Here is a 25,975-nt window from a genome sequence, read left to right as displayed (position 1 = left end):
TTGGCTAGATGGGCTGCATTTGGCCTGATCCAGCGGGCCAAATGGACTTCCTATTGGGGCATCTGCTTGGCCACTGTGAGAAAAGGTTGCTGGACTAGATGGGGCATGGGTCTGATCCAAGAGGGCTCTTCTTATGCTTTTGCATTACAAATTGGCTAAAACATGCAAAACTCTTGTCAGCGCATTGCTGAACAGAAACACACATCCACCAGAATTTGCCTCCTCCCTTGCAACCTGCTCTGTTTCAATCCACTGCGTAGCACAAAAGCCCAGTGGAAGTATTTATTTCCAGACGGTCTCTCTTCCTACACTAACGGAAGTAAAATTAGACTTCGGGGAACAGATTGCTGGAGGGGCGGCAGACTGAGGCTGCCAAATCACTCTCCAAGCGCGCCATCTCAGGCTTTGTAGCAAAATGACTGTCATTGTCACCATGAATTAAAACAAACTCAACTGTTGATGGATGGTTTCTTGAGAATGGCTGAGGGAGAGAGGGCGGGTCTGATGGATGGATGAACAGTGCCGTTCTAATTCATGCACTCCAAGGAAATTTTAATTAACGCAAACAGGAACCATTTTGTATTGATACAGCAAGCAGTGGTGGTTAAGAACATATGAATGCAAGTGCCTGCTGGGTCATCCCAAAAGGAGCCCATCTAGTCCAGAATCCTGTTCTTACAGTGGACCACCAGCTGCCCTAATGGGAAGCCAACAAGCAGGATCTGAGCACAAGAGCAGCACCCTCTCTTCCTGCAGTTTCCATCGTTATTCAGAATCATGACTGCCTCTCCAACTTAAAATAAAGAAGATGCTAGTCCTCATAGTTCCAAACAAATGGACTGGATTACATAGGCACATAAGAAGCTGCCTTAGACTGACTGAGAGAATTGGGCCCATCTAGTTCAGCGATGCCTACACTGACTGGCAGAGGTTCTCTGGGGTTTCAGGCAGAGAGTCTTTTCACAGCCATATCTGAGACGCCATTGGGGATTGAACCTGGGGTATTCTGCATGCGAAGCAGATGCTCCACCTCTGAGCTACAGCCCCCTCCATGTTGTCATCATAGGAGCACTTGTTCTAAACCAAACAGCGCTTGGATTGACTTGTTTATTACATTTCTCTGTTACAAGGCAGCAGATGCTACATAAAAGAAAATTAAAAATCCTGCCATGTTAACATATAGTGGGAGTGGAATTGTAGGTGCAGATTAAATACAACAAACCTCCCTAGCCTCCTCTTCTCACAGTGGCCAGCCTGATGCCCAATGGCAGGACCTGAGGACAAGAACACTCTCCTCTCCTGCAGTTTCCACCAGCTGATATCTAATTGTAGAGGCAGAAAACAGCCATCATGGCTAGTAGTCACAGAAAACCTCCTCCTCCTCCTCTTCCTCCATGGATTTGTCCAATTCTCTTTTAAAGCCTCCAAGTTGGTGGCCCTCACTGCCCCCTGCGGGAGTGAGTTCCATAGTTTAACTACATGCTGTGCAAAGGACTTTCCTTTATCCATCCTGTATCTTCCTACACCCAGCTTCATTGCATGTCCCCAAGTTGGGGGGGGGGCACTTTTCTGTATTGATTTTCTCTGTGCCATGCATAATTTTATAAACTTCCATCATGTTACCTCTTACTCACTTTTTCTCAAAACTAAGAAGTCCCAAATGCTGCAACCTTTCATCATAGGGCTGTCACTTCTTTGATCTTTTGGGTTGCCCTTTTTCTCAACATTTTCCAACTCTACAGGGACCCCTGACTGTTAGGTCCAGTCGCAGACAACTCTGGGGTTGCGGTACTCATCTCGCTTTACTGGCCAAGGGAGCCGGCATTTGTCCACAGACAGCTTCCGGGTCATGTGCCCAGCATGACTAAGCCACTTCTGGAGAACCAGAGCAGTGCACGGAAAAGCCGTTTACCTTCCCGATGGAGTGGTACCTATTTATCTACTTGCACTTTGACGTGCTTTTGAACTGCTAGGTTGGCAGGAGCAGGGACCAAGAAACGGGAGCTCACGCCATCACGGGAATTTGAACCGTCGACCTTCTGATTGGCAAGCACTAGGCTCTGTGGTTTAGACCACAGCGCCACCCATGTCTACAATATCCTTTCTCAGGCAGGTGAGTGACCTTCACAGGCCAGTCTGTAGACAGATAGAAAGATAGATAATTAGATTTACTTACTTACTTACTTACTTACTTACTTACTTACTTACTTATTTCAACAGATTTATACACCACTTGATTGCCAAAAAACCCCCACCCAAACCACAAAGCAGTTTACAAAGAGAATGAAGCAATTTGTAACTCATGTAAAATATTTGCCCCTAACAAGATACATTACCCAATAAACCATCAATTGCCTTTAGGAAGAGACTCTAGGAAGAGGCTGATTGCAGCGTTAGCTGGTAGAGAAGGTGTCCAAGTCGACACTTACCTTTCAGAGCCAGAGGTTGGAAAATAAACAGCAGGATGGGAAATTCACTTTCATGCCTAGCTTTGAAATTCTCAGTATTATTTATTATTATTATTGTGGTGTTGTTCCTGGAAATAGTAAATGGTATCAAATCTTTGCTGTGATCTAGCAAAGTCAGTCTTGATGCTAGGCCCAAGGACTGAGGAAGTTATAACTATCAATTATTTTATTTTATCATAAAATTTGTACACTGTTTGATTGTGTTTTTTTGGGGGGACACAACCTCAAAGGGGTTTACAAAAAGAATAAAACAATAACGTTATCAGTATATTTAAAAAATCAGCAGTACACTAAAAACAGATTAAAATGTACATCAACATTCTACATGAGGTAAAAATGTAAAGGTAAAGGTACCTCCTGATTGTTAGGTCCAGTCGCGGACAACTCTGGAGTTGCAGCGCTCATCTCGCTCTATAGGTCCAGGGAGCCAGTGTTTGTCTGCAGACAGCTTCCGGATCATGTGGCCAGCATGACTAAGCCGCTTCTGGTGATCCAGAGCAGCACACAGAAACACCGTTTACCTTCCCGCCAGAGCGGTACCTATTTATCTACTTGCACTTTGATGTGATTTCAAACTGCTAGGTTGACAGGAGCAGGGACCGAGCAATGGGAGCTCACCCCGTTGCGGGGATTTGAACCGCCAACCTTCCAATCGGCAAGCACCACAGCACCACCACCCGCGTCCCTTCTACATGGGGTAGGCTTGCCTAAATGAAAATGTTTGTAGTGGACTCTGAAAAGAGTACAATGAAGAGACCTGCCTGGTTTCAAGAGACAGAATTCCAAAGTGCACAGGTGCTGCCACACTTTAAAAAACAACAGAGTTCTTGGAAATGTGGAATGGTTATTCTGTTCCAGTGGTTGAGTGAGTGCAGGTGGGGCAAGGCAACATTGCGAGTAAACTGGTCCCTGTATCTCGCAAGATTTGGCCCTTTTTCCCTACTGCAAAGCTCACCTATTTCAAGCACTGTATGCCATCAAACTTCTTCCTGGAAGATGCAAGTGGTGAGGAACAGGGCCCAGCTTCTCCAGACAATTAAAATCAGTGTGTGTCCCTTTAAGAGGGGGCTCCCCATCCCTCAGGCAGAGCATAAAGCTAATGCAATGAGGCAGTTGCCACGGTAACAGCACCAACATCCTTTTTTGAAAGGGGTGGGGAGAGAAGAAAGCAAAAGGGAGTCTTCTAGAGCAAATTGGCATCCAGCAGTAAAACCCACATCTGATGCCAGCGCATATGTTAATCTGGCCGATGGGTAACATCTATTTAAGAGATGGCTCTTCCTTTAAAAAAAGAAAAGAAAAAAGTGTATTTGTGTTTCATGAGTGTGTCTGTGTGTGCCAGAATTATGCGTGTTTTAAACTGCTGCTCACACCAGGAGATTCTTCCCTCAATCCCCAGAGCCTGACTGCTTGCTAAATATTATTTTTTCCCCTATCCTCCTCCTCTTTCTCCATTGCTCTATGAAGCGCATTAAGAGTACTGCCATTATTTATTGATTTATTTAAATTTATTATAATAATACCGCTAACTATGGAATATTAAATTATTTGATGTTGTTATTTATTTATCTATTTGTTTTTTTAAAAAAAATTATTTGTACACTGCTGTGTCATAATAAAAGCATCAGAGTGGTTTACAGCAACGAAAACATAAAACCATACAACAAAAGCATTAAAAAGTTTAAAAGAGACATCAATTAACCACTGTGGAAGGATAAACTCGTGTTTTGTTGGAAATAAATGCCATTCATCAAAAAGAAAAGATCACTTGTATCCATTCTATGTTTGCATCCGTGGTCAACACTGTTTCTCTTCTAGAAGAGTCAAAGATGAGGATGTCAAAGAATCATAGCATTGTATAACTGGAAAGGCACCCAAAGGTCACCTAGCTAAATAATCCCTGGCAGATGGCCACCCAACTTTTTCTAAAACGTCTCCAGTGAAGGAGAGTCCACCACCTTCTGAGGGAGTCCTTTCAACTGCCAAACAACCCCTGCCACCAGGAAGTTCTTCCAAATTATTCAGATTCTCCTCTCCTCCTAAAGGAAGCAGTGGTGCAGCTGCTCACCCTTCTATAGATACCTACTCTAGATTTCCAGAGATTATTCTTGGCAAGCTGTTAGAGCATTGCTGCCTATACATTATGCCTCTAAAGCACATTCTTTCCCTCAGAGAATTCTGGGTACTGTAGTTTGTGCCTCACGTAATTGTGATTTCCAGAAACCCTGAACAAACCACAGTGGTCACCATCTTGATAATTTGTGTCCTAAATTTGTGTCCTATTTTTATACAAAAAGTATAAGACAGCATGTGATTTTCTTCTGAATTTGTAAATATTTGGGTTTTTTTAAGCACTCTGCTGCTGTCATTGCAGATAAAGTCTACCATTAGATTGTGACCTGTTCAGGATTCTTTGGCTGTGATTCCAGGACTGAATGACCCTTGTGGTCACTTCCAACTCTAAATATTCGATGATCCTATTCTTATTATTATGTCCATATTGCAGTTGGAATGAACAAGCAAAAGGAGGAAGATGCTCTGAGTCAGGATCTCACTGGAAAATCCTACCACTGTGAGTTTCTGGGTGGGAAGAGGCAGCACCACCACCATATAGGGAGTCAGGGCTTTGGAATATAGGACACAGCTCAGAGGCATATCTAGGGGTTGGTGAAACTGGTCCCCACCATGGGCACAGGCCCAGGGTGGAGCAAAAACTACTCCAGAAAACCATCTCCAGTTATCTGTGTAAGGTTGTGAGTTTAGAAAAGAGCTAGGAGCTGAGCCGTAAGAGCCAAGGTGATGTGAAGGTAGACCACTGGAGACTATGGCGTGTATAATGTATATTATTATGGCAATGTGACACCTCTGTCATGGTGAGATCTTGCACCATGGCACAAAGATGCGTGAGTTTTTTCGCCCTTCCTCCTTGCCACACAGTTACTCCAGATGCTTCGAGAACTTGAGTCACATAAAATGTAGTCATTTCTAATGTGGCTATTGCAGTAAAGTGTGTGGGTTTTTCCCCTGTGAGGGTGCTGATACAGCTTGCCAAAGGCAAAAGGGACCCTAGGTACACCTCTGAAACTTCCTTATACAGAGTCATGCTGGTCCAACTAGCTCAGTGGTGCAGACACTGACTGGGAGCAGCAGCAGCTATCCAGGGTTTCCCAGCCCTATATGGAGACACCACTGGGCTTGAACCTAGGAACTTCTGCAAGCAAAGCAGGTACTCTTCCACCAAGCTATGCATCGTCCCAGAAATATAAAGTACGATTCTGGTCCTCATGGTTCTGAATAAAGAACTGAAACAGGAAAGGAGAAAGCTGCCTTATATCTCAGCATTAATTATCTACTCTGGCTGGCAGCAGAGCTCCAGGGTTTCAGGCAGGGGGCATTCCCAGCCCTGCCTAGAGATGCAACTGGGGTTTGAGTCTGGGAACTTCTGCATGCAAAGCAGGTGTCCTGTACGTTGAGCTACCTCTCTTCCACAGAGGGACTGCTCCTCCTGGGAAGGCTATTACTGCCAGGGCGTGTCCACTCAGTCGCTGCCCCCCACCCACCCACAGAGCTCCTTCACCTTGCATATTCAAAGCAAAGCAGTTGTCATTATTGGAGGGGGGAGCACCCAGTATTTCCCAGTTTATCTCCAGTAAAGGTTCACTGAGCACGTGGATCTGCCCCTGAACTCCCCCATCCGTGGGAATTTCTGGGGTGGGGAGGGCATGAAGCGTAGTTGAAACGGGAGGTTTAGAGGAGGGTCTACGTTTTCCCATATGGAGCTGGGGTGCATCTTCAGAAGTGGAGGTCTGACCATAGAGAGCTGTTCTCGATCTGGGGGGAGGGGAAGTCTTTCCAAACACCTTGGACCCCTGGTCAGCCCCCTTCCCCTCCCTCCCAATGCATCCACCCACCCGATCCAGCCTCACTTTCCCTCTGTTTAGTCAAATTCACCCCGCCTTGGCTGATGTCACATCCTGCTCCGACAGCCCCCCCCCCTTCCCAGTCAGTGCCTTGCAAAGCTTCCTCTCTTTCTCTCTTTTTCTTATTTTTAATCCTTACTTTAGCCCCCCCCCTTCTTTCCTCCTTCCTCCTCAACCCCCCCGCTTTTTTTCCCAAGGCAAACTTTTGGCAGGAGAGAGAAAGGAGAAAGACACACCATCCTTTGGGGTTGGCTTGAAATCCTTTCTCTCCGATGCTTTTCCGATCAGGGGAGCCATTGAAACACCCAGTGGGGGGGAATCATATAACCAGAGACCGGGAAAGGAAAGAGCTCTGAGAGGACGAGAGATAGAGGGGAACTGGGGGGCGCATTGCCAGAAATAGAGGAAGATGCCCGGGGCCGCTGAAGCTGGTCGCTGTCCCTTCCCAGGGTGGTGCTGAACCTCCTCAAGAGAGGCAGCGAAGCATCCTTTGCAACGGGCTGCGACGGAATCCGGGAGCTGAAGAGGCGGCGGCAGCAGGAAGGAAGAGACCCCCACCCCACCAAGCCCCGAGGACGAGGCGGCTCAGTCTATGCCCGAGCCTGGAGCCCCCCGCAAGAGCCATGCGACCCGCCAGCAAGCTCCTCAGCCTCCTCTTCCTCCTCCTGATGGGCACAGAACTCACCCAAGTAGGTGCCTTTCACCCTAACGTCACCCCATCCTTCCTTCCCCCTCCCATTAATGCCATGCACAACCAACACCACTCCACACACACACAAACACACACACACACACACAAAAGCACAGAAGCTTTTCAGCTGTCCCTTCTCCACCGTTTTCCCCTCACCCCACATTTCCAAACCAGCATGCCATTAAAGGTCATTTTATTTTCTCCTCCTTCTGTGGGGCGGGGGGACTAAAATTGGTCTGGAGAGGGTGGGGATGTCTAAGGCTGATGTATTTCATTTGTGGAGAACCGCTGCATCTTTGGAGATCAGATGCCTGAATGCTCCCCCGCGCGCGCACACAAGCTGCAACTTCAATTAAAAGTTGAGGTCCTGCCCCAAAGGGCAGAGTCCCTTTTTCTGTTGTGCTTTCGCACTTTTCGTTTGGGGCGAAAGAGTGGGAAGGAAAGGAGACTGAGGTCAGCAGTGGCAGGAGCTATCCAATGTCCTGAAGACGGGTGCTGGGTGCTTCCCCCACCACCCACAAGCTTGGGAGTGGTGCGGAGCAGATGGGACGCTAGGGAGGAAGGGAGGGAGGGGGAAAATGGGGGCGTTGCTTCTAGGGGAAGCCTCTAAAGGAAATCTGGCCTGGCAGACACTTCTCAAGTTACTTAGCAAGAGGATAAGCCAGGAGGAGATGGGCATCCAAGACTTGAAACTGAAAAAGAGCTGCAGACCTCAAAATATCTATTATTTCATAGATTTCAAAAATTGTAGAGTTGGAAGGGACCCGAGGGGTTTTCTACTCCAACCCCCTGCAATGCTTCTGACTATGTATGCTTCCAAGTTCAGATTCTACAACCTGTGTCTTTTCCTACCCTTTCAAGAAAAATCAAAGGAAGTGGAGGGTGTTGGGATTTGTAGAGAGTGGTATTCAAATGCCACTTGGATGTTTCTTGCTGGAAGAGTGTGGGAGCCCTTCCCCCACCTTCACTTTCCCCTCCCCCAACCAGGTAAATGAGTCTGCAAGGGAGAAAAAAGATGACTTTTTTCATAGGGAGTTATTTGCTTTTCTTCAGCCCATTTTTCCATCCCGTGCTGGGGAGAGGGCATGGTGAGAAGCCCTCTGGATATGCTGTATCCAAGCTGTGTCTAAAGAGAGAAAGCAAGGGAGTAAATAGGAATAAGAATAGGACCCTCTCTTAAAGAATCCCTGTTTTCTACTCTGTTCAGAGGGGGAAATCCTGCCATTTTCCTGCCTTTTACATCCCTTCCCTGGTTTCCCTGCCTGGTTTCCTTTGAACCTGAAATGTATTGAAGGGAACACATCTTTAAAACTGCTTCCAACACAGGTCTGTTAATAATACAGAGGACCGGTGGCTAACTGGGAGGGTGTTAGAAGGATGTGGGTTTTAACAAAATAATAATCAGGGATGGGGAGAGAGAGTTTGGGAGTGGGGAGGTCTGGCTTGTGGGGGGAGGCTGAAGAAGGCTTGCACCTGGCAACCAAAATTTCGGTGTGAGTGTGTGGAGAGAGAGGGGGGTGATCATGCCTATTAAGGGAAACTGCGCATGTCCCAGGGTTGGACAAAGGCAAGGGTGAAACGGGAAAGACTTGCCCTGAAATTGACAAAGAGCAGCTGGTCTGTTAATGTGCTGAGACAACACTGTGCTAAAGTATCCCTGCTGAGTGGTACAATTCTCTATCTCCCACCTACCCCCATAGATGAATAGGGGAGGCATTTCTTTCATGGGGTGTCTCAAACTGGTAGCTGGTGCCCCTTCTCTACCCCCACCCCCACCCCTCCAGTGTAGCCCATACTCCTCCAAATTGCATTTATGATCGGAGGCACCTGTTCTTCACCCCTCCCCATCTTTTGGTCAAGGACAATGGAGGCATTTTTCAGGGAGAGAGGGAGGGGAACAGGTCCTTGCATTCTGCATCTGGACACAGGAATAGTGAGGAGAGAGGCAGGTGGGAAAGTAGATGAGGAGGGCAAATGAGACAGGGACAGGCTTCACTCCGCATCACTCTCAGGTTTATTGCATATACCCCAGAGACGGATGGTGGTGGGTGAACCAGGTGGCAGAAAGGGCATGGCTTGTCTCCTGTGTCCTGAGACTCATGGTGGTGACAATAATAAGAAATCAATGATTATACACACATACACACACCATGCTTAATTGGGGAAGGGCCATGGCTCAAGTGGCAGAGCACCTGCTTTGCATGCAGAATGTCCCAGCTTCAATCCCCAATGGCATCTCCAGGTGGAGATGAGAATGTTCTCTGCCTGAAACCCTGAGGAGCCGCTGCCAGTCAGTGTCTAACTCAGTACAAGGCAGCCTTCTGTGTTCCTATTCAAATTAGTATTTTACTCAGAACCATGAATCTTAATTTATTAGGGCGGGAGGAGAGAGGGCCACACAGCTCAGTGGCAGAGCATCTGTGTTGTATGCAGAAGGTTACCCCATTCCTATTTATTCAGAACAATAAGGACTAGGTTGTTACTTTTTGTTTAAGGGAAGGGCCATAGCTTAGTGGCAGAGCATCTTTGCATGCAGCGGGTCCCACGTTCAACCCCCAATGGCATCTCCAGGTGGTTTGCCTGAAGTCCTGGAGAGCTTCTGCTGCCAGTCAGTGTAGACAATACTGAGCTACATGGACCAATGTTTGGACTCTGCACAAAGCAGCTTCCCATTAAGTGAATTATGATTTGATAAATGCATATCCAGAGATTAATATTAATGTTGTTGTTATTTCCAAACCAGAGCATCACTGATGATGACCACAAGTTGCACAACAGTTTACGGTACTGAAAGCATGTTACAGGGATTCAGTCATCCTTACATAACAACTCTGAGAGGCAGTTCAATATTGTTGTTACTTATCCCCTACAATGCAGGCTGAACAGGGGGTGGGGGGTGGCAGATAGGCCGAAATGAATTTATGGCTGAGGTGAGATTTGGAGGAGGGTGTCTCCTGGTCCTCTGTACACTCTTTGCCTGAAAAGTGCTGGTGTGGTAATGGTGGCATTAGAAATAAAGTCTCTGAATGTGTGGGTTTCATTCTCCTGGCTTGCACTGCTCCATTCCCATTGTAGGCCCACTTCCAGCATCCTGCAGACCTCCTGATAGGACGGTGTCTGCAGGGTGCCTTCTCCTGCACAACACAGGGGTTGGTTGGAGATGTAGGGGATTTTTATTTGTTTATTTCATGAAATTTATGCACTGCTTAATTTTTTTTAAAAAAACCAACAACCTCAATGTAGTCCCCCCCCCAAAAAAAAATAGGCGAATAATATAACCAATAACAAAAATTAACAGTAATTTAAGACTTCCAAAAAAGTTAAAATGACAGTAGGGTAAAATCAGATTAAAACTTGGAGCAACTTCCAAGTAGGTTTGTCTAAACACAAATGCTTTTAGCAGGTGCCGAAAAGAGAAGGTGAAGATGCCTGCCCAATTTCAATAGGAAGGGAGTTCCAAAGTGTAGGTGCTGCGACACTAAAATATCAATTCCTTACAAATGCACAATGGTTATTATGTGGCACTTGTCACAGTGACAGTTCTACCCATTACAGCAGTCAAGTGGGCATATAGAAGGGATGATGTGATCTTTTGGAAAATCTGCATAAGGCTTTATACACCAATACCAGCACCTCAAACCTAGCCTAGATTTATTGTGTGAATATTGTGTAATGGATTGGAAGCCGTGGTAGTGTGGGCTTCCAGGAGAATAGCAAAAGTTCCTGTCTGCTGTAGTTGGTTGTTGGGCATGCAAATAGATCTGAGGCGAGGGCTGTGGAAATATTTCCACTTCCACAGTTCCAAGTTAGAAGCAGCAGGGCGGTGTTGGGAGCTCACTTCTGGAGGAAATGCTTCTTTCACATGTATTTCTGACCATACATCTGACTGGACATAGCTAAAGCTTCTCCAGGCTCCCAGTTAAATCCTGGTGAATATAAGGGTATAGGAAGATATAGATGATAGATAGATAGATAGATAGATAGATAGATAGATAGTCCATTGCTGTATACGGCAACTTTCTAAATTCTATTGTAATCTCACCCTTTGTCCAGAACAATGAGGACTGGAACCTTGCTTTATAGAGGTGAAGGACCACCGCTTAAAGGTAGATAAACTGCTTTGTGTGAAGAAAGTCCCAGATGGCAGTTGCCCCAATTGCATCTCTAGACCAGTGTTTCCCAACCTTTTTTGGGCAAAGGCACACTTGTTTCATGAAAAAAATCTCGAGGTACACCACCATGCCAGATGGGGAAAGGTCACTTTTTACTTATGTAAAAAAAAAAAAAATAGTAACAGCATAGAAGGTAATGGTTAGGCTAGCATCCCTCTTCCAAATATGCTAGGTTTTTATTTGCAGGGACTGTTCTACATGGGAAAGCATTCAGCACTGTCATTCTCCCATCTGCCATCTGAATTGGTACTATTCTGGGTCAACTTACTCTGCTGCATGTGTAGATGAGGCCTTATTAACATTTAAGCTGAGAAAAGTATGACGTTTCAATAGACAGTCTGCAAAATGGCACCAAGTGTGGGGGAGGGGGCAGAACAGGTTTCAGATACAGGATATTAAGCATACACGTACCTCAGATTGAACTGGTTGCTTGCTTTGCAAGTTTTCATTTCCCAAATGACTGCCTTGGCAAGCGCAATACCTGCCAGGCTCAACGCCGGTCTCGCGCTGCCGCTTCCCGTGCTGTCAAGGCCCCGGGAGGAGGAAGGCGTGAAGGGAATCCCGAAGGCGCGAAAACCTCGCGCATGCGCAGGCCTTCCGCCTGCGACAGCCCAGTAGGCCGGCCTAGCCTAGCCGTGCGGCAAGAGCAGCAAGAGCAGTCAAGAGCTAGCGTGCGGCAGAGCGGCGATGGGATGTGGGAGGGAGCTCGCTCCTCGCCGCCGCCACCCTGCCTCTCGCCGCCCGCCTCGCCCGCCTCCCTCCCACGGCACACCAGGCAACGTCTCGCGGCACACTAGTGTGCCACGGAACACCGGTTGGGAAACACTGCTCTAGACAGTGCTGGGGAAAGGCTCCAACTTGAAAACCTGCAGAGCTGTGGCTACTCAGTGTGGACCCCATGCTGAGCTAGATGGACCAATGATCTAACTCAGTATAAGACAGCTTTCCTATGTTCCTGGGGAGGGCAGTAGCTCAGTAACAGAGCATCTGCTTTGCATGCAGAAGATTCCAGATTAAGCCCCTGGCATCTCCTGGTAGGGTCAGGAATTTTCCCTGCCTGAAACCCTGCTGAGATGCTGCCAGTCAATGTTGACAATTCTGAACTTGATGGACCAAGGGTCCTATGTTCCTGCTCCTTGCTTTGCTAACTCAATGCTATTTGATTTTTGCAAAGGAATCTTCCTGGGCTGTTCAAATTGAAGCTCTTGCTCTTTCACCACCTAGCCCAGTTTCTAATTCCTGGACTCTGCAAGGGTTTCAGGTTTCCATTAATCTTGCTCACCTGACACACACAGTCCTCACTAATGGCTTTGTTCCAGACTCCACCCAGTCCCCATTGCCTGCAGGATCTCATTTATATTTCTGTGCCAAATCTACATTTCCAATTCCTTCTCCTGGCCTCTCTCTTTCTCCTCCAAACCACTGTCTCCCCATCCCTGCTGAAAACCAGCCCAAGAAAGGCATCATTGACCTTTAAGGAGATATAATGTTTTGGTCCATGGGGAAAGGTTTGTGTTTGTCCATGATGGCTCAAAAAAACAGTGTTCATGGCTAAATGCAAGAATATGCATTCTGCTTTCGGAGCCAATGGAACAGACGTTGCAATAGCGTAGCAAAGGCACCGGGTTGACCCAAAGATTGGGGGGGTGATGCATGTTGCACTCATGTGACATCATACATGTCTCCCAACACTATGCAGGCCAGACCGGCGCATCCTAGCAGAAAGCTGGACCAGCCTGTGTGGTGTAGGGAGACACCACGCAGGCCAGTGCAGCCTTCCACTAGGCCTCACTGGTCCCCATGGTGTCAGAAGATGCTGCAGGGGCTGGCACGACCTAGCATGAGGTCCCACAAACCTGTGCAGCATCTCCCAACACTGTGCGCCCAGGCCAGTTCAGCCTTCCACTAGTGTCAGGAGATGTTGCACAAGCAGGTGCGACCTTGCATCTCCCCACAGTATCTCCTGACACTGTGCAGGCCATTGCAGCCTTCCATTGATGCTACGCTGTGCTTGGCTTGGCAATTCGGCCTTCTTCACCCTCTCAGTATTTGGGGGACTGAGCCCCCTGCTAAGGAATATTGAGGAGGCTGATGACACCTCCACCCCCTAAAGTCTACAGCACATGCCTGAGTAGAGTAGGAAGATCAGCTCATAAGAAGAAAAGAAGAGCCTGGCTGCTTGATCAGGCCAACAGCCCATCTAGTCCAGCTTCCTGTTCCCACAATGGCCAACCAGATGTCTCTGATAAAATGGTGAATGAAAGCAGATCAGAGAAGGATGAAATGGGAAGTGGAATTAAAGAGGACTCAGAAGCTTTGTAGAACAGTATGAACGATTGCTAAATTAGGAGGGCGAGGTGGTAAGAGTTGGAGGCAACAGATGGTAAAATGGAAAAGTCCTTCACACAGGTGTCTCAAGGAACGGAACAGCCAAATGGCGGAGCTGTGATGTTGGGGGAGTGGAATAGAGCCATGGATGGAGAGATGGAGAGACATTCTGAGCTGGCAGAGATAGAGTTGAGAGGGAAAGGACTCTGTGTACAACTTGGAATGAATTCAGAGGGGAAAGCTATCAAACCTCTGGCACTTTTCTTGGAAAAAATAATGAAAGAAGCATAAATGGAAGGGATAATTTTTAAAATCAAGATGTAAAACCACTGCAAATACAACAGGAAATGGGAATGGAAGATACAGATTTGGGTGCAATCTAATTAATACATAATAAGTAAAGAACTATGGAATATAATTTCATATATTATCACAGTGGGGGGACTGTTTTGTGGAAAAGGCTGGAAGGAATTGATTTGATTAGAGAAAATCTATTGCTGGCATTTATTAATAATTATTATTATAAATATATTCTTGGACTTTATTGTACAAAAAGGAAAATCTGTTTTGTGTGAAAGGGAAACTGTCTGGGTCTGAAGACTGGGAAAATATTGCCTAACAGAAAGTTGATTGGTTGGGTGTCATTCTAGAGTGAATATTTTGAATAATTTCCTTTATGTAACTGACAGGTGGAAAATTGGAAATCCTTTATATTTTTCTATTTTTTGAGTTTCCTTTTCTCTCCCCCCCCTGTTTTTGTTTTTATTTAGATTTGTTTCTTTTATCTTATTGTAATCTAAAAAAAACCTGAACAAAATCTTATTTAAAAAGCAACAGTGATGAAAGGAACCAGGTTCAGTCCCTGATAACACGCAGCTAAGGCTACGGAAATAAAACCCTGGAGAGCCACAGCCTATCAACAGTACTTAGCTAGACAAAAACAATGGTCTGACTCTGCCTAAGGATGTTTTCAAGGTTCCTATTTAATTCAGCAATTCATTCCAAACTAAGGGCCACAGCTCTCTCATAGAGCACCTGCTCTGCATGCAGAAGGTCTTGGATTCAATTCCTTATGGCATCTCCAAGTGAGGCTGGGAATGTCCCCTGCCTGAACCCCTGGAGAGCTGCTGCCAGTCAGTGTAGGCAGAGTTGAGCTAGATGGACCTGGGGTTTGACGCGGTATCAGGCAGCTTGCTTCCTTCCTACTTAATTCATCAGGTGGAACAGAATCTTCTTTAGTTTAGTGGTCAAGGGCCATAGCTCGGAGGTAGAGCACCTGCTTTGCATGCAGAAAGTCCCAAATTTAATCCCCAGTGGCATCTCCAGGTAGGGCTGTGAATGTCCCCTGCCTGAAGCCCTGGACAGATACTGCCAGTCAGTGTAGACAATACTGAGCGGGATGAACCAGCGACCTGACTCAGTATAAGGCAGCTTTTTACATTCTAGATTTGTTCTATTCATAGCAAGTCCATGACTGAGCTGGGTCTTTTCATGCTTTTGATTGCTTTATTCCGACCTGTTCTCTTATGAGGTGTGGGAACCTATAAACTGAGACGATGCACTAAACATGTCGGTAATGAGTAGCACTTAGCAAACTGTGTGCAGATCACTTTGCATTCATTATCTTAGTAATCTTTATAGTAATCAATTATGGTAGGATGTGTTTGGGGGCCTTTGCTTTATTTTGCCATCCCTTCCCCTGAATCAGACTATTTCATTCCATTTCTCATTTCTCCCGTCATAACTTTATTCCCAACCCCTGCCATTTCTGCATCAATATGCAAAAAAGAAATATCCCTTGTAAAGATTTGCCTGTGTTTTCACACACTTCTCTCCTAATATGCCCCCAAACATGTACATTTTTGCAAGAATTTTTCCTTAATGTAATGTTACATGCCACCCCAATCTCCATGAGTGGAGCGAGATTCCAGGGATTGCAAGCAGGGCCAGATTTAGATTTGATGACGCCCTAAGCTACTGAAGGTAATTGGGCCCTTTATATGTCCAGCTGTCCTTTGTCAACAACAAATTGTTGTTTTGTGTTGAATATATGCTATATGGTAATTTATGAAACTAATAATTTATGAAATCCCCGCGACAGAGCTCCTGTTGTTCGGTCCCTTCTCCTGCCAACCTAGCAGTTCAAAAGCACGTCAAAGTGCAAGTAGATAAATAGGTACCACTCCAGCGGGAAGGTAAACGGCGTTTTCGTGCACTGCTCTGGTTCGCCACAAGCGCCTTAGTCATGCTGGCCACATGACCCGGAAGCTGTACGCCGGCTCCCTTGGCTAATAAAGCGAGATGAGCGCCGCAACCCCAGAGTCGTCTGCGACTGGACCTAACGGTCAGGGGTCCCTTTACCTTTACCTTTTAATAGGTATCTAAAGGCATTTGCACACAACAAATAGGAGCTTACACAACACAAAATACTGTTTCTGTGTGTAGGTTTTATTTCATTTGTTTTTTATCTTATATTTTGGAAATGTACATCCAGGTTTTTTTCCTTTATTTTTGGGGGAGACCTCCAAGAGAGTGGGGCCCTAAGCTATAGCCTGTTTAGCTTATACATAAATCCGTCACTGGTTGCAAGTGGTTTATTTACACATACATACAACCTGCACCTAGATGGAGAGAGTGCAGGGCATTTACATCCCAAGAGGGTCCTGTTTCTCTCATTGCTGTAGCCTCAGATTCCAAGAGACCCCAAACATCATGTCTGACCCTCTCTGCAGCATAAAACAGACTGCCTGACTGCATTCTCTGGGGCCCTCCTGCTTGCAAAAGGAACACTTCTTTTCCTATATTGCTTACCACATCGCCCACTGTAACCCAGGAAACTTTCCCCACCTATCTCTGGTATTGCCTTTTGCTAATTACCCAGAGCTCAGGGCAGGGTGTCCTCACTCATCGAGCTCTGCTAGGCTGGCCTGGGTCATTAGCACTAGCAGGGTATAGGGATTTCCAAGTTTGGTACAGTTTAATCAAACCTTGATTAATTCTAACTTTTACTAAATCCAAGTATTATTGGGGAGGATCTGGCACCCAGGAGTTTAGGGGATCCTTGCTCCCTCAAAACCTATAACATAAGCATTTTGGGTACAGACTCTCCTCTAGTGTTGGAGTCAAACTGTGTTACTAGCTATACTCAGAGTAGACTCATGAAAAGGAATGAAGGAATGAGCTTAAATTAAGCATGTCCACTGCTTCTCTCTCTCTCTCTCTCTCTCTCTCTCTCTCTCTCTCTCTCTCTCTCTCTCTCTCTCGCCTTGATTTCTTAACTTATATCCAGTGTTAGAAACTGAGATATGAAACCTAGGAGCTAAATGGCACCTTAAACTTAGGTTATGGGCGCAACAATGGAATGTCTAGGCACACTTTTTTATAACAAGAATACAAAGCTGAAAATGAATGAACTGCAGCTAAAATATTATGTTCATTTTTCACATGGTCTAGTCCTTCCCCTGCCTACCCCCCCCCCAATATTCTTAAGAGGGTCTCTTCTCCAGTCTTCAGGGAGTAGCTGGAAGAGGGAAGGCAGAAAAAAGGTCCTCCTTTCCTTCCGCTCTGCTTATATCCCTGCCTTTCCACTCGAAAGAGCCTGGAGTGGCAAAGAACAGGCAATAAAATCATAATAAACATCTTTAAAACAATTATAGTGCAGATGCAGACTGGGAAATATCTCCATTTCAAAGGCTTGTTGGAAGAGGGAGGTATTCAGTGGATGCCAAAAACAGTGCTTGTCTAATACCAAAGGGAAGTGAGTTCCAAAGGGAAGGTGCAGCAATGCCAAAGAACTGATTCCTTTCACTGTGCAGAACAGACCTTCTGATAAGATGGCATTTGCAGAAGGCCCTCCCCCACAGAGCACAGTAATTGACAGGGTGTGTAAGGGGTGAGACAATCATTCTGGCATCCTAGTCCCAAGCTCCATGGGGCTTTATGCACCAAAACCAGCACCTTGAAATTAGCCCATGGTCAGGTGTTGTGTCTACCTAGAGAGCCAGCCAAAAAGCCTCCTCTCTTCATCACCAACAGTCCAAGAGAGGGAAGGACAGAATGGATACAGGATTCAGCCATGGACTTGAAAGAAGTGTGTGTGTTTTATAAGGAAAGTTCTGTTTATCTTGAGTGTAGGTAAGTAGATAGATAGATGATAGATAGATAGATGATAGATAGATAGATGATAGATAGATAGATAGATAGATAGATAGATAGATAGATGATAGATAGATAGATAGATAGATAGATAGATAGATAGATAGATGATAGATAGATAGATAGATAGATAGATAGATAGATAGATAGATGATAGATAGATAGATGATAGATAGATGATAGATATAGATGATAGATAGATAGATAGATAGATAGATAGATAGATGATAGATAGATAGATAGATAGATAGATAGATGATAGATAGATGATAGATAGATGATAGATAGATGATAGATAGATGATAGATAGATGATAGATAGATAGATGATAGATAGATAGATAGATAGATAGATGATAGATAGATAGATAGATGATAGATAGATAGATAGATAGATGATAGATAGATAGATAGATGATAGATAGATAGATAGATAGATAGATAGATAGATAGATAGATAGATGATAGATAGACAGATGATAGATAGATAGATGATAGATAGATAGATAGATAGATGATAGATAGATAGATAGATAGATAGATGATAGATAGATGATAGATAGATAGATAGATAGATAGATAGATAGATAGATGATAGATAGATAGATAGATAGATAGATAGATAGATGATGATAGATAGATGATAGATAGATGATAGATAGATAGATAGATAGATAGATAGATAGATAGATAGATGATAGATAGATAGATAGATGATAGATAGATAGATAGATAGATAGATAGATAGATAGATGATAGATGATAGATAGACAGATAGACAGATGATTGATAGATAGATATAATTTCATTTGTGATTCCACACTTTTATGAAAGTCTTGGTGTTTTCTTCTATTCTGTTATGGGCTATGGAATAATGCAATAAACACAATTCACTCATTTGTATTGATTAAAAACTCTGGAAGCTCATATTGAAGAAGGTAATCTCTTGTGGAGAAATCCACTTCCCTTCAAAAGTGGCCCCAGATATATATATATGGAGGCCCCTGGAACCCAGGGGTACTGAGATCTCCAGCCTCATCTTGGCATGCACAGGACTGTGTTGAGCACTCCCACTTTGTTAAGCAGCATGGAACCAGGTGCCTGGTGTTGTGAAAGAGGGTCTCATCCATGCAGGATTGAGCAGTGGAAAAAAAGTCTGGACTCTTTGGCCCTCCCCACAGCTCCCACCATGCCTGGTCATTTGACACAATGACAGAGTCCAGAAGCATCTGAAGGGCACCAAGCTCCCTGACCAATGTTAGAAGAGGAACCTTTTGATGCCTTCATGCTCCTAGTGGAGCACAGGGGGCCCTAAAAGAAGCCAGAGTGACTAGGGTCTCGTCCACCTCTCTGCTTGTCCTATGCCTAGAAAGCATGTGGTTGAGAGGGTTTTTTTGCTTGTCCCATGCCTTCTAGCCACAGGTCTGAGTGGTCTTTTCTGTTTGCCCCACTACTTTCCCCAGGAAAATCCACTGTTTATGACTGAATCAGAGCAAACATCAATGCATGGAAAACCCAACCGACGTATGCTCTAATTCAGTGATAAAGAGTGGGTTTTCCCAGAGAAAAGTGACTGAACAAGTGGAAGTGTGGACAAGCCCTTAACCCAGGGGCAACAATTCAAATGGGCAAGTTGCATATTGGATTGTGGTGGACTGAGTTCAGATTTTGCCTCTCTGCCACAGATCAAGCCAACCAGCTCCATATCTTTGCTGCTCAATCAATTCCAGCAATGCCTGTGGCTCAAATGGGGGGGGGGGAGGAATAATCATGCCGCATGTTATTCCTTGCCACCTGGCCATAAAAGAGCAAAACAGATGAAGGCCATGTGTGGATCAGAAAAATTATCTATGAGCCCACCAAATTTGGGGTCCTCTCCAAACTGGCACCAAGGATTTTTTCCTGCAGCATTTTGCAGCAAAAAACCCCGTGTTTTGCAGTGCTCCACAAGCTAAGCAATTGATATATCAAACACGGGGTTTGTACTTAGCATGAACCCTGAACCCCGACATTTTGGATCATCTCCAAATGGTGCCAAAGTGTGAATACACAGCCAAGCAAATGAAATGGATGGCTTCTTGTTCATAAGCTAACCTTGGGCCCTCTTCACACACAGACACACACACACACAGAGAGAGAGAGAGAGAGAGAGAGAGAGAGAGAGAGAGAGACATCCCCCTCCACTGGTCAATGCCTCTTATGCTCTTCACCTGTCCAATTCAGTTCAATGGCAATTAGTTTGGCATCACTTTGCACAAGGACACTAATCCTGATTATGAGGACAGATAAGACCAGTAATAAATATAACCTGAGGCTGAAAATGACCTCTCTCTCTCTCTCTCTCTCTCTCTTTATTGGTGAAAGCTGAAGTTGGTGAAATGTGACATGAATTGGCTCATGAGATGAGGCAGCTACCTCAAGTGATGGACTGGAGGGTTGCCATTTGATTCCTCCTCCGTTTCCACAGGTATCCTCCTCTCATCATGCTGATAACACACAGGTGCAGGGAGGAATCAAGGGCAGAGGTGCCTTAACAGGCAAGGCAAGATTGGGACCATCATTATAATTTATAACATAGCATGGCTAGAGGCAGGCAGGCATGATATCTGGGACACACTCTGCTAGCAAAAATGGAAATTAGCTGCCAAACAGCAAATGAACTAAGTTCAAGGCACTGCTTCAGTTTAGGACCTGGATACACCAATCGAGCCTCCTGTAGATGCCATCACCCCACTGGCGGAGGAAGAGGCGTGCAGGGGGAGTGCACCGCCCCCGCAGTGCGATCCCAGCAGGGTGCCATTGTGGCTGCACCCCCACCTGCGCTTGGCGTCACACCCCTACGGGCAGCACACCACACACCCCGGACACACGTCACGTCCCTATGGGCGGCACGCTCCACCCCCTGGTGCCGGAGCATGAAGCTCCGCCACTGCATCACCCCAGGATGTCCCTTATGCACAATATAGGAATCAGGCCTTTAGTGTTGTGCTGCCTGCCTTTGGAACGCCCTGCCCTTGGGTGTTAGATATGCTCCATCTCTGCTGTCTTTTCGGCAACCACTGAAGACCTTTTGAAGAGCCTTTTAAGTGGAGATCTTTCACAGTCTGCATGTGTACTGGAATTCTTTTTAGCATGCTTTTATTGTCTTATCGCTTCCTGATTGCCGCCCTGGGCTCCTTTTATTAAATATAAATTTAAATAAATGAATAAAGCTATCTAATCATCTCTTCCCTGTCTCTTCTTCTGGCTACAAGTATAAACTGACCCCATCCACCTTTTCCTCGCTGGCCCTGATTTCAAGGCCACACAATATCCTTGTCCTCTTCCTCTCGGGACATGCTCCAGTGTGGTCAATACCCTACTTAAAACATGGAGTCCAAGTCCTGAATAATTTAAACCCAACAGTACAAATTAAGCAAATGTTATTTGGTCAGGTGCCATCAGATTTGATTTATGAGGCAGACACCTGAGCTGGTGTCATCTCATGGATCAGTCCAAGCTTTGCTTGTGAAGACACTCTGTGCCAAGGCCCATATGCCAGAGGATGACGCAGGAAGCCCCTTCAGTCCCTAGTGATCTTGGGGTGCTGAAACCCCAAGTTCTTTGAGGGGAAGAGTCAGTCAATAACCAAAACTTCAAGAGAAAGTATAGAAAGGAAAGGAAGGGAGCAGATAAAAGAAAGGACTGCATCACACAGTGCATCGTTAAACCATGGAAATTGCTTTTTCTGCAGAAGGCAGTGATGGCCACCAACTTGGATGGCTTTAAAAGAAAATTGGACAAATTCATGGAGTTTTAGTAGAAAGCTACGAGTAGATACTAGCCACAGTGGCTACGCTCTGTCTCCACAGCTGGAGGCAGCAATGCGCCTGAATACCAGTTGCTGGAAATAACAGGAGGGAAGTTCTGTTATTCTGCTCAAATCCTGTTAGCTGGTTTCCCACAGGCAACTGTTCAGTCACCGTGAGAACAAGATGTTGGAGTAGATGGACCCAGTCCAGCAGGCTCGTCTTATATTCTTAAAGCTTACTCTCCCACCCCCAATCCAACTGAATGACTATTTTGCAATTTGTCTTGCGATTCACATCTTTAGCAACTTTCCAACTGATCCAAGTTTCTCATTTTGCTCTTAAACAGCACAAAGCCTGATCAGCTGGAATGTTGCTAAAGATCTCATGAAACCCTCAGCTGCTTAGGCATTGCCTAGGGAGGGCTTATTCCAATCAACTGAAGCCATGGTCCTCAAAGCGAACAGGGACTAGGGAGGGCTAGATAGCTTTAAAAGAGGTTTAGACAAATTCACGGAGGAGAGGCCTGAGAATTATGTTCTTCCTCCACAGTTGGAAGAAGCAATGCTTCTGAATGCCAGTGGCTAGAAACTGCAGAAGGCGAGATAACTGCTGTGCTCAGGTTCTGCTTTTGGGCTTCCCATTGGGGACATCTAGTCGGCCATTGCGAGAAAGGATGCTGGCCTAGATGGGCCACTGGCCTGATCCAGCAGACTCTTCTTGTGTTCTTATGTTAAGGGAGGTACTGAAAACTTCTTGTAGGGAGTTTTTCCCTCTCTTTTGCTGAGTTTGCTGGGGAGGGAAGGGGACGTATTGTCAAAAAGAAAGAGAATAGGAAGAATGGGTTTTATGTGTGGACCTTTGGGAAAGCAGGATGGTCATGCCCGATCGATATTTGCAAAGCCAGACCAAAGTAGGCACCTCCTAATTCAATTTTAAAATCTTGATAGAGAGCCACCTGTTCCCATTTAAAATTAATTGTCATTTTTTCATGTACTCAAAATGAAATGAAGACTTTCCCCGTCAGCTCTGCTTTATTCTGGGGCCTTCACTGCTCAGCCTACATGCTTCTGCCATATGTGGCTTGTTCCATTGCTGATGTAAGGACCAGCTGCTCTGAGAAAGGAAACATCCTCCGCGCAAAGCAGAGACATCTGCCAAGTGGGAAGAGGAGCATCACTAGATGGGCTTTAAGGATTTCAAAAACATCAAAACATGTCTTGATGTCCCTCTGCCAGTCCTCAGAGTGGCAGGTGGTTGGGTGGGAGGCAGGTTGGAAACAGAGCCTAAAGTTGCATGGAATAATCTCCAGTTTCATTTTGGGGTTACCAATTGCAATTTCAGAGGAGCAGAAATATTTATTGACAAGAAGGAAAGGGGGAAAAACAATTCACACGAATTCATGCAATGCTAGGCTGCATCAACAGAAGTCTAGTCTCCAAATCAAGGGGTGGAATAAGACTGCCGTATTCTGCCTTGGTCAGGCCCCACCTGGAGTCCTGTGTCCATCTCTGGGCACATTAGTTTAAGAAGGATATTGACAAGCTGGAACATGTGCAGAGGAAGGTGACTAAGATGATGAAGGGTCCAGAAACCAAGCCTTAGAAGGAATGGTTAAGAGAGCTGGGTATATTTAGCCTGAAGAACAGGAAACTGAGAGGAGCCGTGAGGGCAATCTTCAAATATATGGAGATCCATCCCATGGAAGACAGAACAAGCTTGTTCTCTCCAGTTCTGGAGGGTAGGATCCCAAACCAATGGATTCAAATGTAAAGAAAGGGGATTCTGACTAAAACTTAGGAATACAGTGGACGCTTGGGTTGTGAACGTGATCTGTGCGGGATGCACGTTCGCAACCTGCAGCATCCACAACCCGCAGTGGCGCGTCTGCACATGCATGGGTTGCAATTTGACACTTCTGCACAGGCACAAAGCACGTGCACTGCGCATGCACGACCACCAAAACCCGGAAGTAACCCATTCGATACTTCTGGGTTTTGGCACAACCTGAAAAATGCAACCTGAAGCGTCTGTAACCCGAGGTATGACTGTAGCTTTCTGGGGGTGAGAGCCATTTGACAGTGGAATAAACTCCCTTGGGAGGTGGTGGACTCTCCTTCACTGGGGGGTTTTAACCGGAGGTTGGATGGCCTTCTGTCAGACATGCTTTAGCCGTTATTCCTGCATTGGAGGGGGTTGGATGCTAGAATTCATTCTCTCAGGCTTTAGGGCTGCAGAGAAAAGTCTTTCTCAGCCATCAAATACCTGGGTAAAGAAGAACATTTAAAAATCCCTCCTGAAAGTCAATAATGTTGGAGACAGGCACACCTCACCAGGGAAGCCATGCCACAAGCAGTGGCATAGCGTGGGGGGTGCAGGGGGGCTGGCCGCACCGGGCACAACATCTGAGGGTTAGGGTTAGGGGGCGCAAATCCACGGGTTAGGGGGCGCAAATTACATGCCTTGCCCCGGGTGCTGACAACCCACGCTACGCCACTGGCCACAAGTGAGGAATTTGCACTGAAAAGGCCCTGACAGGGGTTAAAGCCAGCTGGTTAGCACCCCAGTGGTCTCACCACCAACAATGCCATGTCTGTCAATCATAGGATATTATTGTTACAATTATTCAATTCAGGCTTGTGTGTGCATGATACAATTTTTATTGCATTGTGTTTTGTTATGTTTTATCATATATATATATATATATATATATATATATATATATATATATATATTTGCTTTCGTAGATTTTCACGGGTACAGGAATGCAGGTTTTGGTGTCTTCGGGTGTCTTCCCGTGTAAGAGTCGGGGTGTCTGTGCGACGTTTCGACGAGGTCTCACTCGTCATCTTCAGGCTGGTGTTTTCGGCTTCTTGTTACTGGAACAGAGCAGAATCTGGTGTTTGAGTTCCTATAAATACTGTTGAGGGGTGTGGTGTATAGCCTCCAACGTTCTGGGCAGAGAGGAAGTTCCTAGATTAGTGTGCCTTTTCTTCTTTTGTTCCTTAATTACTTGAGGGATATCTTGGGTGATTTCATGAGTGATATTCTGAATACCACTGGGTGGGTCATTAAGTGTAGATTAGTTGCTAAAGCTTTCGTGTCTTGACCTCTTGAGCTTGTGAAGAGTTTTTCTGAGAAGATGGCTGTGCTGCATTTAGTTGTGCTCTGGCTTGGCTTCGTGTATAGGGGCGAGCTGTGGTTTTGTGCCTTGTGCCAGCCAGATCTGTGTAGGGATTGCAGGGGGGTGCAGCATCCGGAGGTGCCACTATAGTTTGGATACTGGATGGAGTCTGTAATATGTCTGTGGAGAGGGTCTGGGTTTGGGTCTGGTGTGGTTGATTGGTGACGGCGTTCTGTGTTCCTCTGGTTCTGGTGTCGGTTTTTGTGGGGAGGGCTAATTTCCAGATGTCTGGCAGGCGGGACGTGTCGTCACGCTTGTTCATGTTGTGAGGGTGTTTCTCTATCTCGATGGCTTCCATGATTATTCTCTTGTGGTGATGTTCCATGTTAAAGAGCAATTTGGAATCTGCAAAATTAATTTCGTGTCCTGTTTCTTTCATGTGTTGGAAAAGAGAGGAAGTTTTTTCTTCTTTTTTGACGGCATTCTTGTGTTCTGCGATACGTGCATTTATTCGTCTGTTTGTTTGTCCAATGTACGTGGCTGGGCAGACTTTGCAGGGTATTTCATAGACCCCTTGGTTTTCCAGCTGGATTTTGTCTTTTGGGTTTCTGAGGATATTGGCTATTTTTTGGTTGGTGCAGAAGGCTGTTTTGATATTGTGTTTATGGAGGATTTTGCTGATTTTGTCTGTAGTGCCCTTGATATAAGGAAGGAGGGCCATGCCATTGTTTTCTTCTGTGTCTTGGTTTTTGGGGGGTGTTTCTTTTTGGATTAGCTTCGTAACCCTGTTTTTCTGGTATCCATTGGCGATTAACACATTTGAGAGATTCTGTAACTCAGTTGTCAAGTGGTCTTTGTCAGCCAGGCGTTTGGTTCTGGAGATGAGAGTCTTGGCTACGGAGTTTATTTGTGCAGGGTGGTGGTGTGATTGTGCATGTAAGTAGCGGTTGGTGTGTGTTTTTTTCCGGTAGATAGTGTGTCCTAGGGAGCCATCAGGTTTTTTGTAGATTAGGACGTCAAGAAAGGGGAGTTGGTTGTTGTCTTCTATTTCCATAGTGAATTGTATTTTGGGGTGTAGGCTGTTGAGATGTGTGAGGAAGCTATCTAGTTTTTCTTTCCCGTGTGGCCAAATTACAAAGGTGTCGTCAACATGTTGAAGTCACCAACATCCTCTGCTCCAGCAAACCACCCAGAAGCAATTTACACAAAGAAGAACAGAAAGCACTCACCAACCTGAGGAAAGACAACAACATAATCATTCTCCCAGCAGACAAAGGCAACGCCACTGTTGTGATGAACACATCGGACTACCAAGCAAAACTATCAAATC

The 25,975-nt window shown here is 45.6% G+C and overlaps 1 protein-coding gene across 1 annotated transcript in view; it reads left to right on the top strand.

The window, feature by feature from the left end:
* The first annotated feature begins 6,442 nt into the window (after positions 1-6,442).
* OLFM1 (olfactomedin 1) overlaps positions 6,443-25,975 on the top strand; it is a 55,485-nt gene continuing 35,952 nt past the window's right edge. Inside the window, exon 1 of the mRNA XM_082207937.1 lies at positions 6,443-7,077. Coding sequence (XP_082064063.1) covers positions 7,012-7,077 — 66 coding nt within the window. The 5' untranslated portion in view covers positions 6,443-7,011. The remainder of the gene's footprint in view (positions 7,078-25,975) is intronic.

Source organism: Podarcis vaucheri (assembly GCF_965113315.1).
Source record: "Podarcis vaucheri genome assembly, chromosome: Z".
Lineage (NCBI taxonomy): Eukaryota > Metazoa > Chordata > Lepidosauria > Squamata > Lacertidae > Podarcis > Podarcis vaucheri.
The sequence above is the reverse complement of the archived record's forward strand: the minus strand, read 5'-3'. Positions and strand labels throughout refer to the sequence as shown.